Raw genomic sequence first — 15612 nt, 5'->3', positions numbered from 1 at the left:
CTGCCTGTAATTTGAAGGTGTAGGCAGCTTTGTAATTTGACCCCCAAAAGATAATTGCAACATCACAGGGAATATCTGTTAGCATTCACGTCCAGAAATGAAATATTAAATTAAATTAGTGAACCCTGAAGATACTCACAAATTTCTTTTTCCCATCTCCATCCTCGTAGTTTTTCTTTGACTTCTTGTCCTTCTTAGGACCCGCAGCTGATGCTGAATTCCCCGTGTTGGGATCCATAGTGATAAATTAATCCGCTTCCTTGATTGAGGCGATCGCGCCACACTGGAATGTAAAGAAAATAGAGGTGTGCGTTTCCACCGGCCGTGTTTTGAGATTTTCCAAAAAGTTAACTGTTTATACTTCATGGCGTAGCTAAAGCAGTGGCTAACTAGCAACAATAGTATTGCTGGTGATTTGGTAGACAGCCAACACCAACTCCTGGCTAAGCCGCCCGTCTATATGAGGGAGGGAAATTCAAAGCACAAAGTCTAAGTCTTTTGGTCAAGACAGAAACAGACCGTTACGTTTCTAAATACAAAGTTGGTGTTTAATAGGGGACGCGCGTATTTTAAAAAAAGGAGAAGTCTTACCTGTGTGTATAAAGTTACGAAAGTATGAAGCACTCACAGTGCTAACTTTAGCTAAGGCTAGGCTAACTAGTTTGGCTACAGTAGGTAAAGTGTCTCCGGCGGATAAAAACTCTTCCGACTCCCACAAACTGCTTCGCCGACTACGGCAGCGAGATGGCGTTACGAACGACTCGGTCCGGCAGCATCGCCTGAATCTTTATTACCGCTTCAACTTTAAGTAACTTCTTAATCCGTGAATGACAGCAATGAAGAAAAGTCCGTGCACGACAGTCTTCCTGTTATGACACTCCAGCCAGAGATGAAGGGGGCGGGGCCTGCGCGCTAGACTTACACCTGAGAGGATTTTCTAACATAAACACACGTATGCATGGCCAGAAGCATTAAAATGACACTTTCTCGGAGCTTCTTTAAAACTGCATGGGATCACGGCCATAACGCAGTCCCTAAAGTCCAACAAAGACAAAGTACTGGGAGTTATTGGTCGACAGTAAAGTCTATCCAGTGAGTTTGGTTCCAGCTATGGACGCGTTTCACTTTAAAATAAAAGACTGTAATGTGCAGTTGTGTCAGCATTTGTCTTTATTTCAGGTGGGGCGAGTACATCCGACAGCTCCCCAAAAACAAAAGCTCATAATATTCACAAGTGAGACGTGCCTCTCTGTCTCCAGATTTAAAAGCCACAGAAAGTTGAAACCAAAACACGTTCTTTCTTGTTGCGAGATATTTTTGGAAAATAAGATATTTTTATTACACAAGCAACAGCAACATATCGTTCTAAACCAGGAGGCGTTTTACAAGCAGTGGTCTGAGGCTGAAGTCGGTATAAACCTCACAAAGGTTCTGCTTCCCATGTTACATTTTAAATTTGAGTGAATGGCAATGAATCCCTTTCTGTCTAATTATTTAGGAGTTTTAGTATCACGAGGAAGGCGTTCATCACAGTATTGCGAGGTTGTGTCAACAAGGAGGCAGTGAGAGTTAAATAAATCCTAGAAAGAGAGCAAATAGCTAAAGGTCAGCCCACTCGAGGAATAAACTGTATTTTCCCTTTTTTGTTTTTCATAATATACAACCTGTAATTAATGGCTATTCAAGACAACATTGGTCTCTTATCACCTCCATCGCACTCCCCCTAGTACTCACCTTCTGTCTGAGGTCCATATTTCTGCCTCCTCCTGGACCTGAAGCAGATTTTCCCAAGTGTTGTAGAACTTATTTATTAAATGCTGACCATCATTAACATTCTCTTCTTTGCTGAACAAGCAAGACAAATGATTAACTGTGACTTTTCAGCCTGCATTTTATGCACGGTCGTGCGTTTAAATCATATTAATCTGACATGGAGCGCCACCAAGCGGAAGTGGACGCAATAGGCTCTCCAGAATTGTGTGAGGAGTTGTGATGTAGCATATTTTATATTCTCCTCTGATATCTGAAATGATAATTGTATTTTGATACACAGCTTACAGTGAGGGGCGATTGGATCATCCAAATATCAGGATTAATGCAGTAAATAATTGAAACGTGAAAGCGCACAGCGCATTTCTTTTAAATCTAGTGAATGCATCAGTTTAAACACCTCTAAAATCCGTGTGCGCATGGTGCACGATCATTATAAGCCCACTCTAAGCAGAAACAACCTCCCTCCAGCAATTCCATATTTATTTTCTCTGATCCAGAAGATATTTTGATTACGCGCAGCAGACAATAATTGCTGCGTTTATCTCATCAGCTGAAAGCTAAGTCTCAGACGAAGCATTATGTGGTTAGTGGATGAATATTTGAACGCACACTTTGCCCCACCGCCAGTTTTATTTTATTTTTGAGATTTATAAACAGCACCTGAAATGCGAGGTTTCGGGGCATGAAGCACCTTCAGACAAGCGCTTGTGTGCGCAAATGCTTACTGAGGTTCATTTGTCTGTCTTGGAATGTGAAGGATGTTTTCCAACAACAAGATTGAAGAGGATTTGCACATCAGTGTCTACTGGAGCTGACAGGAGTCTGGTTTATCGTCCGGCTTTTGTCATAAACTTCAGGATCAAGTCTCCTTTCTGGGGCTTTGGTGAGTTGGGAGGAGATGTTTAATTAAAAGTTAAAGTGCACGCCCCTGTGGTCTAAAAAAACACAAATAACCTCACGATTAATACTGTAGTTTGCTCTTTCATATCAGCAGAATGATTATTTCAAGCAGGCGGGGACGAGAAGACATTAAAGCTCATTTGCATATTCATGTGGGCCCTACAGTTTTTCATTTCATCACCTCACAATCGACAGAACGCTGGAAATTTTTGCCCTGGTTCTCTTTTCACGACAAGACACGATATGAACATTTTTTTATGTACAGAATATTTGAACACCCTCATGCATGAGTCACATTAATAAAAGGATCATCTTGCCGAAGCCATAGTAAAGTAAAAGGATGGAAATGCGTTATACGCATGAATAAGATGGGGTATTAAAAAGCACGTTGGCGTCCGAAGAAAGTTTACATTTGTCGCAGATGATTTATCATAATAACCTCACTGATGTGGAGATATATTTGTACACCTGCCTACGAACACTTACTGCACTATATATATATATATAAAATTTGGCGCAGTCAGGGTGATGGTTCCGAGATTTGGGGGCTTTCAGGACAACCATCATGTCTACCATGGACTGTCCATTATTCCCAATACGTGTCACATCTTGAGACATAAACTCTTTCCAAGGATCCAGCCTACTTGTAGGAGGTCCGGGCCTCTCTGAGGGATCTGTCATATGGCATGGAAGCAAAAAATGAGTTCCGGAGCTGGCAGTTGATGAAGAAGACAATAAGCAGCACCAACAGGAAGAGTAGCAGGCACATGACTATGTAGGTAACCAAGTCCGGTTTGTGGAGCTCGCCCTCCCGGAGCCCTCCTCCCCCTCGGCCGGTGGTGGGTCTCAGGAGACCGGTCACGCTCACCGAGCCCCCGTGGGAGGCGTTCAATGATGCGGGACTGTGCGTGGCGGATTGGGCCATGAGCGCCAGGTCGAAGTCTGGGCTTTCTGTGGAGTTCAAGATGATCTGCCTCAGCATGGCACCCCGCGGAATTACCGGCTGCGTTAGTCGGCTGGAAGATGTGAAGATAAAGAGTTTACACCCTTGCTTGGTGTCTAATGCAAGGACACAGACAGATAAGTAAACATGCATGTATTCAAAACGACAAATTCCCACAAGGGGATTAATACGCACGAACCAGTTGGAGAAATGACTCACTTTGTGCGCTGCGAAGAATTCCGCAGGTGGGCTGGAAAAGACAAAACCCCGGCTCCGCATTCCTCAGCGCCCCCAGCTCTGTCCGCTCCAGCCTCACCGAGGAAGCCCTGTGGAGACGCGGCAAGGCGGTTGCTTTACACACACCCCTTGCAGACCATATGAGGCTAATATCAAACCAGTCCGCTCGGATCCACCGCGCACACTGAGCCCGCGTTGAAAGAACGCATCAGCCAATCCAAAGTCGCGGGTTAGATCCAAACGCGTGTGGTGAAACGCTGGGCGCGTTGTCGCAGGCAGCTGTGACAATATCCAAAGGACTCTGAAGAGGTGCTGAAGTTCAACTGCGATCTCTGGTGCGCACACGTCCTCCTGTGCGTCGTGGCGTGCGCTACGACATCGCCATAGCCTGTGCGCCCTGGAAAAAAGCTTTGCCTGTTCTTTTTAATGGTCGTCACAAACACAGAGATGGATTTGTCCGTCTGTGACCTTATGAGATCTTCAATTCAGCTCAACTAAAACGAGACAGAGTGATGGAGGGCACAACACAGGAACAAGCCAACTCCTTTACAGTTGGAGAGGGAGGGGAGAGAGAGTGAGAGGGAGGGGAGAATGAGGGGTAGAGACAGAAATTGCAGATCCGGCGAAGGGCTTTAGGAAGTTTGAGGCACAGGACAAATTGTATCACTTTGGAAAACACAAGTCACTATCTATCTATCTATCTATCTATCTATCTATCTATCTATCTATCTATCTATCTATCTATCTATCTATCTATCTATCTATCTATCTATCTATCTATCTATCTATCTATCTATCTATCTATCTATCTATCTATCTATCTATCTATCCTCAATTTGTGTTAGGTTTGTCATTCACTTAAGAAGAAATGTCTCTAAATCTTTTATACACTAATCAGACTCAGAGTCACTTTTGGATAATTGTGACAGTGTGGAAAATGTCTCACACTAGTTTGACAAGAGAGCAAAACGAAGTGTGAGATTGGTGAGGCAGTGCGAGACCTTGAAGTGATTACATTTCAGGGCAGGTCTACCAGGTGGTGAACCTATAGTGGATTCATTTTGAGAGACACTTGAAAAGCACTGGGACTGCACTTGAACCCCTCATGACCCTGCCTGCGTGTTTAGAACATACATGTATGTTCTCGGTAAAAGAGTAATCATTGGTGCTCCACACTGAATACCCAGGTGCCAAAGATGAAGAAGGGAAACCAGTTCACCCTTTGGTACATGATGCTTCAGCCATGAGCATACATACAAAGGGGAGGACCTTGAAAGCTCCACTGATCTACTTCATATTCATCTGCACCTGTGCTGCCACAAAAGAATGGCTGGCAGGCAAAGAGGGCACACACACACACGCATGCGCACATACGCGGACATACACACACTTAGGTAGGAAGAAGATGAATGTATTGGGAATAAACAGAAGACGCAGGACATTGAAAGATATTGTGACAAAAATGTAAATATATGTTTAGTGATGCTTAGGTGTTGCTGGACGTTCTAATTAGGTGTAACCCATGACTATAGGGTTTATATTAGGAGCTATGAATTGTAATCCTCTACCATTATAGACTTCATTAAGGCCCTTAATCAGCTTGATGCTCCCAGGCCTCCTTGACATCACCAGACTTTACAATCAGTTCATTCTCTTGTGTGTTTACAAATGAACAGAATCACAGCGTAGAACCTTTTCTTCACTGGCTAGTTTAATCACAGCTCATCATGACTCTAATTTCCTTACAATGATTTTTTTTAAATATTTTTTGGTTTTCATTGGGTTGTCGTTTCGCCTCTCTTCTCTTCAGGTCTCTCCCTCCCCTCTTCTGCCTCCCCGTCCATTTCTCCATCCCTTTTTTTGCATCTTAATCCTTTTAATCCATGAAAAAAAGCAGGGGGGAAAGACAACTCAACCATGAACCACCAAGAGCTTAAAATGAGAGAAACCAGAGGAACATTTATGTAGTTCGGTGGTGCTGAGATAAACAAAAGCGAGGTGAGTGTCCTTTAGATAATCTTTAGGGTTCCAATGGTGAGATAGAACCAGTGCGAATGGCAGGCCACAGATGTCAACATGAATTATGTGTGTGTGGCTGACACACACCAGCGTCACCTCCTCCTCTTTCTCTCTCACTACACACTCAATGATAAAACACACAAACGCTCATCTGCACTGTCAGCTAACAGCAGAATTGGGTCTGCTCAGGGGTTGGCTTTGTTTTATTCCCTTAATCACACTTATTTCATTATTTCCAGGAAGGAGAGGATCAACATTTTGAAAATCCTTTCTCAAAGCCTTCTGCCTCTTGTTCACATCATGAAATTTTACTCAATTCATTACAGCACACAGCAAGTGAGGATGGATAAAGACCACAAACAAAAGCAGTGCTAATATGCACTAGAGTACTTACCTCTGCTGCCATTACTCTAATTCCTCCCCCAGAGCCTGCTGTTCCGCTGACTTGTTCGACTCATTGACAATTATTACTTTTAACAGTTAGTCCATCGAAAATTGTTCCATGGACACCTACTGGTTGAAATTGGTTTCTAAAAAGATAATTTAAAAAAAAAACACACATAAAACATCAACACACAAATTTTCAAAGTCCAAAAATTTATAGTACATTGCCATTTTCTCCTTCAGTTGCCTTCTTATCTTTTTTAACCTCAGCAGGAAAAAAAATCAGCCCAGCAAAATAGGATTTCCTTCTGCTAGCGAGCGCATCAAACACCCCCATTGGCAAAAATCAGACGCTCTACAATTAGTCACTTGATTATCCCGCCACAGCACCAAATGCTGCTTCATATCTTTGGGAGGCGTGAAAAGAAAGACACAGAATTTCCTTTGCAGTAGAAACTAGAAATGGAGGATCAAAATGAGCAGCAGCTGTACTGTTGTCACTGATATACACTCAAATATGGTATCCTTTTGGAGCATCCACTGCATGTGAGCAAACACATCTGGTAAATGTATGTGTTATATAAGTATGAAAAATGCTTCCATCTAGGCACAAATATATTTGACTACAGGATATTAGTGGTGAAGTATTCAGAACTGCACTAGTTCTGCACTGTGAAATATTGTGCATGATATTAATATTCCAATCTAATGATGCCATGAAGGGAAAATGTAAGTAGAAATGTCAAGTATAATGAATATATAAGTATGAGTAAAAGCAGGTTATTTTGCTCAGTCATTAGTGTAAACGAATGATTTTACTGTTGGCTGCCGTGGAGACAAATTTTAAAAATTTAATTCTGAACTGTATCTAATGACAATTAATCATCTCAATTGTATCACAAAGTTTTCTTGAGCAATGAATGATAATTACCTGAATTTGTGGAGATCAAATTTATCAGTAATTCTGCTACTTTAAGCATTTCCAGAAAAAATGTAGTTTTATTAAAACCACCCTCTCCTTTATTTTTTTACCCAGGACTGAACTAGCTATAGTTCAAATAGCCTAGAACTGATATTTGTATTCATCTGCATATCAAATGGACATGATTTCAGAATTTTTAGGTTCACCGATGGGGCCTGAAGAAGAGGGATTAAATCCTAGTAAATGGGTGATTGTCTGAATATAAGGAGGATGCTTCTGGCCCTGTAGTCATGCAGTAAAGCAGAGATGCACCCCTGATGCCCCAGGCAGACAGTCTTGATGAAATGGTAACGACGGAGTGCAGGGAAGGAGAAGAGTGGTGAGGGAAAACAAGGAGATCAGGTGGGAAATAACAGAATCAGTCTTCCCGTGAAAGACGGAGAGTTTACGTCGATGTGTGAGCACATGTGGTGTGGAGCTCTTTTTCCCGTAGACAAAGGGAGCACCAAACACTCACTCAGTGTGACAGAAAATGAAGTAGACAAGCTGAGGCCTTATCGGGACAAACAGAAAATGACATGGAAGTTTTTTTTAAAAAGATGTGGTGAGAGTGGGTGAGTAAAAGAAGCAAAACCACAACAGAGAACAGAATTTAGAAAAAGAAGTTGGTCAGAAGATAAATGGCAGAGCAGCTATGGTTGGCCCATAAAAGGGAAACTATGTTGTAGATACATAAATACAGCTACGGGAAATGTTGCTGCATATGACTAGCAGCAGAGCTGGAATTGTTATAAACATAACTTCCTCTCCTTGTCTCACTTATTCTTCGCACTCACCCGCAGCTTTTGCATAGTGTGAATGAGCGAGTATTTACAATCCAGGAAATGCGGCGGTGGTTCCTGTATCTCATTCCATCAGCATTACTCACTGTTGTCCGGAACACTGCGACAGATACTCAACACAGACCATATTATGGGAACACCGAAGACACGCAGTGGCGATGGTGTGAATGAAAAGGAAAAGTTGCCACGATAACAATTTTCTGCCTTTGAGTTTGGTTTCCATCGCATCGTGTTCTGTGCCTCCCCCATTACTGCTCTGTCCTCACAGCCTCATCAGTCTCAGCAGCCTCTGGCTCTAAGAGCCATCAACCTCCACCACCACCTATGTCTGGACTCCACAGGGGCTCCATCATTCTGCCATCAGACAGGTTCAATGCCATCCATCACACATTCACCACACAAAGCCAAAGCACAAAAGACTAACAAGTATATCAGTATAGTGACTTCGCTCACGAATTCAGATAGATGCTCTGATGTGACATTACGAAATGTTGCAGCGTTCTAGAAAATCTGGGCCATCGATTCAGCTTCAATTGCATGTTTAATATACAGAACTGAATCTATTTATGTCATTCTCAGCATTTTGGGAAGTCGCAGCAGGAAAGAAATGAGATTCAGGCCTGGACCACAACTGTGCTGCTCGGGTAGGGACTCGGGTTAAAGTGTTCACAGCTGCAACAGAATTCAGCAACATAAAAACGTACACCTCACAGCGAGAATGTTCATTCCCTCACATGTTTGAAGTGCTAAATCAGTGCTAAATCAGTGGTTTGTGAAACATTAAGTTAGGGATCTGTCTTAAAAAATACACTTTTTATTGCTTGGGTCAGAATTTGAGTCATGGGAAACACTTTTTTATTACATGTCATGATTTCCTGATAAAAAGAAAAACCATCTGTCCAATGCCATAGGCTTACCTGACACATTTATCATGTGCGCTTGTGTCGTACACCTGCAATTAAGAGTGCAAGCACGGCTGTGTGTACTCTCATTTCTCAGTGCATCCTCAGGGGCTACCAGAGCCACCTGGAAGGCTCGTCAGTGAGTTGTCATATTAATCCCTCCATCCATCTTGATCCAGTGCGCCGTGGCTTTCAAAAATGAATAAGTAGTCGATGGGGCTCTTTTTCTGACAGCCGCTTCCTTATCCACTCTATCAGCCCAGTGACTGTTCCAGAAATTAAATATTGGCATTTCACCAAAGATGGGGACGCGGTGTTGTCGGCTATGTATAAAAAAAAAAAAAAGTCAAAAGATAAAATAACATTACAGAATTGCATAGGGCCTTCTAAATTCAAAATGTAATGTACTGTGTTTGTGTTGAAACGTTTACAGTTTGGTGCATGAGCATGCACACACATGTGAGTATTTGCACTTCAGTGAGTGTCTAATGTGCCCAGATTTCTGGCAGATACAAAGCACAAGAGTGTATGCAAAACTGGAAGAATACACACGGTCGAAGCTGTCTGTGTTCATAAAAGGTTAGAATATTGCAAACATATCTCTAGGTATGTGTGCACATGCTGCCAAGTTTGTCTCAATAGGGGGTTCAGGCAATAGTCTTGGAGAACGCCTCATATCTCCTCTAAATCCCTGGAATCTCTGTCCTCCAAGGGCAGCAGGTCACATTGTTCACTTCTCTACTGAGAGGGAGACCGAAAAATAAAAGCCAGAAGGGGTGGAAGGATGGGATGAAGGGGTGGTGTGGAGTGTTCCTTATCATCAGAATCTTCCATCTGAAGTCAGTGTAGTAATTGGATGATTTGTCTGTTAGCAACTGTGTCAATATGAAATAAACAATCTCATTTCCTGTCATGTTTGTGTTTCTGGTCATTTTTGTGCATATCAGGCACTCCTACAGTGAGGGTTTATTATTTATTAATTATTAGAGACAGCACCACAGCTTTTAATGAGTCAAATAAAGATTGTTGACATGAGACGTTCTCATGGGGGAATGAATCGGGATTGCAAAAAAATCCTTTTTTCTCTCATTTTTAGCACCAGAACATGTGCGGCAGCAGACATGGGTCTGTCTAAAGAGCAGCCCTTCTAATAGTGAATAGTATTTCATGGTCTATTTAACTCTAAGTACATCCATTGACACCAAACCTTTTTTTTAATTCGATCAGTGATATTTCACAATGGGTGACATTTGATCCTGCGCACTGGTGGTTGAATCATAGCGTATCCTCTTTCATCACCCACACACTCACTTCCTGGCGATTATAGGCCTGACCCTAATCTGCCTGAACAGTGACTAAATTCTGCACTGACTCCCAACCAGAAAAATCACCTTTCCTCCCAATTACAACGTGGATAAAATCTTCATGTACAGTTGCTCTTCTTGCAAGCATATGTACACCATTTAAGTGTGGTATTCAGATTTCTTCATAAAAATCCAGTGAAAAAGATAAATTATGTTAGAATAAAGTTATTGTATCTTTTCAACCATTTAGCACTGTTTTAATTAATTTAGTTTTAGTTTTTAGAATCTAAAGAATGAGATTAGTGAAAGAAGGCAGAACATTATGTTCTCTCCTTAAAGCTACATACCTACAAGTTTGTATTAATCAAGGGATAAAATTGTATGACTCATGGCTAATAATGTCCAGACACCTACTTGCAGCTGTCAGCAATGTGAGAACTGAGGTTTTTTATTATTTAAAAGATGAGATAGAAAGAAAATTCTACACTAGACAATGTGTCTGTTTTAGATATGAGTCTGTGTGCACGCTCCTGCAATGTTTTCATAAAAATGTCACAGATTGAAGGCACTGGCAATAAATGCACCCATGACCATGTATGGTGCGTTTAGGTGACAGGATTTATGAGATTTGTTGGCGTTTGTGCAACACGACACGACACGACAATAAAAGGGAGCCTTTTAGTGACACCTTGAGATGATGCAGAGAAAGCCCTGCACCTATGTTATGGAGCCACTTTGGCCCGATGACCTTCCAGATACCTGACACGTTATGTCATATCTTACACATCACACAAGGGCACATTGTGTAAAGCATAAACACTGCCTGTTAAGTCTGCTGCAATCACATCTCTCAGGCTCTATGATGAGCAAAGTTCAACACCTATGCTTTTGCTTGTGGCGAGAACATATTTTCTTTGAATTTTATGTTTCATGTCATAGGAGAGTATAGTACATTTTGGGAAAATTGCACTTAGTAAATGGTGTCAGTGCATTCACACCATCTTTTAAAAGACTATGAATGTTTGAGATGTCCTTGTGCATGCAAGTGCAGTTCTGCATACTCAGGATGTGCATGATGAGAGTGCAGACCTTGACTGTTCAGATGTGGAAAGGACATTCTTGTGTGTGCATTTGCATCTCTGAGAGTGTGCACGTACCAGTGCACAGCAAAGCACTTTCCGCTTGTTCCATCAGCACAAACATGCAATGCTCCTGTGATTAAACAGTCAGTTCGGGGCATAGTCTCTTTAATCGAATGATTGAAAAATATCACAATATACAAGATTTTTCTTTCATGATCATTCTTTGAGTACAAGTTAAAAATACAGTACTACATTTTATTTGTCTATCAGGTGATGAAAAATTAAAACCTTTCTAGTTTTTCCCATTATCCTGGTATGAATACAGGTGATAGTTGCTTTTTATTCTCTCACACAAAGCATTAAACATACATTAAATATAACTTGATTCTGATTAACATGAAAGCTTTTTAAAATGGTCAGGAACCTCATATCTCTTAATGTTAAACCCCTTGAACTGTTTAAAGCCAATACATTTAATAATAATAAAAAACAAACTTGAATGGCAGTAAAATGTCTAGCTCAAGCTGCTACATGGATAACGTGGGCTGGACTACATTTATTCGTTCATTCTACATTCATTCTTTTTTCCCCTCTCCATTGAAATAAAAAATTCTGCTCTTCTGCAGCTCATGTGAGAACAATTCTCTTCTGGGTGATTTAGAGAAAAGCTTTACCTGATAACATCCATGGCTGTGTATCAAAATCATGTGCTAATCTGCAAGCTGTCTTCTGTTAAAACCCTCCGTATCAGAAGAGCCCGTTTCCACCTGCTTCGAGACAGCCTAAAGTCTGCAGTGTCTGAATGATTACATCGCTGTGACATTCAGCCCCGCTCTATCGATGTGTTTAAACAAACTGGTTGTCAGCCCATCGAGAGATGCCCCTCCACTCGGGCTGGATTCTTTAAGAGGCGTCAGATCTACAGGAGAGGCAATCTCCAGTGATGCTTCACGCAGTCTTGACACAGTAAATAACAACATCTACGCCAGAATTTTTGCAGATTATACCAATCAACACAAATTTACCAAGAAACAAAAAGTTGCACCTGGAGAAAACTCTGTTTATGACACTGCAGGACTTAACTGTTCAGGTCGTTTTCACTCTGTGCCTTAATATGAGGAGAAATCTGCTATTTCATAGAATATTAAACAATTTGCACACGCTCACACTGGCTCTTGTATTGTCTCAAAACATAGCTAGTTGTGTTTCCTCCCGCCTCCTTTCCTGGCATCTACCCTCAAACCAGTGCTAACAGATGTGCCTGGTGCTGCCCCTCGTAAAAACCTACACTGAGTTGAACATGCCATCATGAAAGACAATTCTGTTTACAAAAGGAGAGTTCCCAATGGAAACAGGACAGATATTTCAATTTGATACCCGTGAGTGCCTCTGGGTTTCATTCAAGTGACATATATACATATTTGTAACAAATTTGGGATAAACAACTTCAGAATACACCCGTGAGGATAAAAGAGGCTTAGTTGGAGAGTATACCAGTCCAGATTGACACCAATTCAAAAGCTTCTTTTCTTCAGGTTATTAAATGAATAAATTCATCATCCATACTTGCCATCATATATGTTATTATTTTTAATAAGAGTTGAGTCATCATCATATTTTACATTTCTCATATAGTTTAATTGACATTTATTTAACCTACTGTATATAATATATATATATATACATTTTTAACATTTGCAACTGTAATAAGAGTTCACCTTGTCTGTTCAATAATGTATGAAGTGCAAAATCTAATTTTGAATAACAACGTCTCTCTAAACACGTTAAACCTCACTGATTCCTACTTAAGGGGGAATTTGATCACATCAGCAGAATAACACAGTAATATAACTGAGGCATTGTAGCTGAACAAGGTTTTATTTTTCAAATGGAATAGAATCTATAATGTACTTCTATTATTGGAGTGCACGGCAGACATCTTTGGGGAGCTCATTCCATCTGTTTAGGATTAACGTATGATTTTAAGTGACAACACGGAGACAAACACAGCCAGTGTCTTAAGACCACAGAATGGTGCTTCTCACAGAAGCAAGCGATGAACAAAATGGCAAGTCATCAAATAGGAGGATTTGAGAAAAACCTAAAGCTATCTCAAAGTATAATAATGTCTTGAGAATCCTGAGAGAATAATAAGAGAATCCTGCTGCAAGTTGCTGAATCATGGCAGTGTTGAAGAGCAGGCTAGAATATAAATCATGGGGCAAGGGCTACTGTCTACGTACAGTCAAAATGCAAATGAGTTTCTGCTATGAGAGCAACATACTGTAACTTTAGTAACCTATATATATCTACCTCCACCTGTATTTTGTTTATAGTATATTTGACTTTTACTTGGCGAGACAATTAAGCAGATGGTCAGCCTCACTGTAAAATTGACAAACAGGATCCTCTAATTAAAATTATGATCTTAAAGGAAGGATCCTGGCATCTCCTTGTAGCAGAGCCAGACAAAAACAAAACATCCACGCAGCTCCTGCAACAGAATCCGACTGTATTACACTCTGATGACATATGGCATCTCTGCATTTCACACATTTCCTTATCTCGTACAACGGTGATGCCTTGAAGGTTAGATTTTCCAGCTGTCCTCATAAAAACCCGACTTCCTGAATTTTACAGCAGTAAACAGAGCAAGGACAAACCGCATTTTGGTTATTACAGCATTTTGAAGAATCCAAGACGTGGTTCTCACAAAGACACTTTGTGCGGCAGGGAAACAATGACACTCATTATATCCACAATAGTCCAACAACAGTTTTCTAGGTCATATTAAGGTTTATTGTCTCGTTGCCTTTCAAGTATGTTCAAACCCTCGAGTTTGCTTCAGACTTGGCATGTGCTATCAAAGGGTTCGCTGTAATATCAACAATTTTGGCATTATGTGACACTATACTATAAGTGAGATTAACAATGAAGATGCCTGGTTTCATTCAAAGGCAATTTGTGGTAAGACATCCCACATGGAAGCCTCTATAATTCACGGTATGCCATAATAACTCTGACTGATTATTAATTAGATAGCCTAGTAAATAAAGCGATGCAGAAACAAAGCTGACCTTTTAAGTGTGTGTGATAAACAGCTGTAACCCTTCCCAGTGCCCAGCGCGCAGGATTCCCCAGCCCTCTCTTCTTCAAACCGGCATTCGGCTCCATTTCCTGGCTGCAAGGTTGGTTAAGAGCTGGAACCAAACAATAAGCAGCAGTTTCACTGCCCTGTGCCATCGAAGGAGGGCAGTGGAACTGTGCTTTCTTTAAAGGTGATATAAATGTGGGCTGGTTTGCCAAAAAGCACCGAAGTTCCGCGACTCCACAGCCAGAACCACATCTGCCTCAAAGCAGATTCGGTGTCACCCCTTCCCTGACTGCCCGTTCTCTCCTTTGGGGAGGTGATATCTTTTGGCAGCAGATGTGGGAGCCCTCTTTGTCACTCTGCCTCAGACGTTTGCCCTGTGGTGTCTCTTCACATCTTGTGCTGCTTATTATGCTCTTGCTCCTTGGGCTCGAAATTCCATCTCTGCCCTTCAGCCTGGAAGCATTAGCTTCCCCTCCACTCTCACCACCCAAACATGCTAACTTTAATTAGTATTCGGCTGTCAAAACAAACACACTCTGACTGGGCTTACTTCACCTCTGACCCCTTGTTCAATTGCACTAATTCAGTCTTCATTTCACAGTTTCCCCTTAAGTTATTCATCCTGTGTATTCCTGTCAATACCCGCTGCTTCTGATTCTATCTTTTTCCACATTTCCCTCCCTCCCGTATCTTTCTCACTCCTCCTTGTGAGCCCTGTCAATGTCTCATGGTGTTCTTGCCAAACTTGTCACCAAGTTGTTGGATGAGAAGAGCCAGTTCCCCTGCAGCCTGGGACTTCTCCTCCAGGAGCTCATAACGGAGGCTGGAAATATCTTGCTTGATCTCTTTCAGCTCACCTTTAATGCAGACACACCCAGACAGAGGAGGAAAATTAACACAAGCCTTCACAAATACAAATGCAAACAAAAAACTGTGTTGTCAGACAAACAGTCCTGTGATTGTCATAAAATCATCACAGTCGTCATTAAAATATTTTTATGGGGTTAAATTAAAGTGGTATCCTGCCTTGTAGGTTTACCTTAATGATGCATTATGTTGAAATATAAATATGGTGCAGGTGAAAATCCCTAATATTACTTGAGTGTGTGATAATGAATGTGGTTTTTATACAGAATGCAAATGTGGTGGTACAAGAACAGCTGACCCCAAAGGCTACCATGCTTAGCAAGAGTAATTAAGTATATATACT

General features: G+C 41.3%; 2 protein-coding genes across 6 annotated transcripts in view; both read right to left on the bottom strand.

The window, feature by feature from the left end:
- LOC101061199 (protein diaphanous homolog 1) overlaps positions 1-3290 on the bottom strand; it is a 68121-nt gene extending 64831 nt beyond the window's left edge. For 3 of the 4 annotated variants that reach the window (XM_029847015.1, XM_011610572.2, XM_011610574.2), the window contains exons 1-2: positions 592-910; positions 140-283 (exon numbers count right to left, since the gene is read on the bottom strand). In XM_029847015.1, coding sequence (XP_029702875.1) covers positions 140-238 — 99 coding nt within the window. In that variant the 5' untranslated portion in view covers positions 239-283; positions 592-910. Of the gene's footprint in view, positions 1-139; positions 284-591; positions 911-1734 lie in introns of those variants that run through there. The other variant, XM_011610573.2, reaches the window with a different exon arrangement.
- An 8174-nt stretch (positions 3291-11464) lies between these two features.
- trpc7b (transient receptor potential cation channel, subfamily C, member 7b) overlaps positions 11465-15612 on the bottom strand; it is a 34146-nt gene continuing 29998 nt past the window's right edge. For both annotated transcript variants that reach the window (XM_029847638.1, XM_029847639.1), the window contains exon 12: positions 11465-15259. In XM_029847638.1, the coding sequence (XP_029703498.1) occupies positions 15120-15259 (140 nt within the window). In that variant the 3' untranslated portion in view covers positions 11465-15119. The remainder of the gene's footprint in view (positions 15260-15612) is intronic.

This window comes from Takifugu rubripes, chromosome 14 (assembly GCF_901000725.2).
Source record: "Takifugu rubripes chromosome 14, fTakRub1.2, whole genome shotgun sequence".
NCBI lineage: Eukaryota > Metazoa > Chordata > Actinopteri > Tetraodontiformes > Tetraodontidae > Takifugu > Takifugu rubripes.
This window is presented reverse-complemented; position numbering and strand designations above follow the sequence as displayed.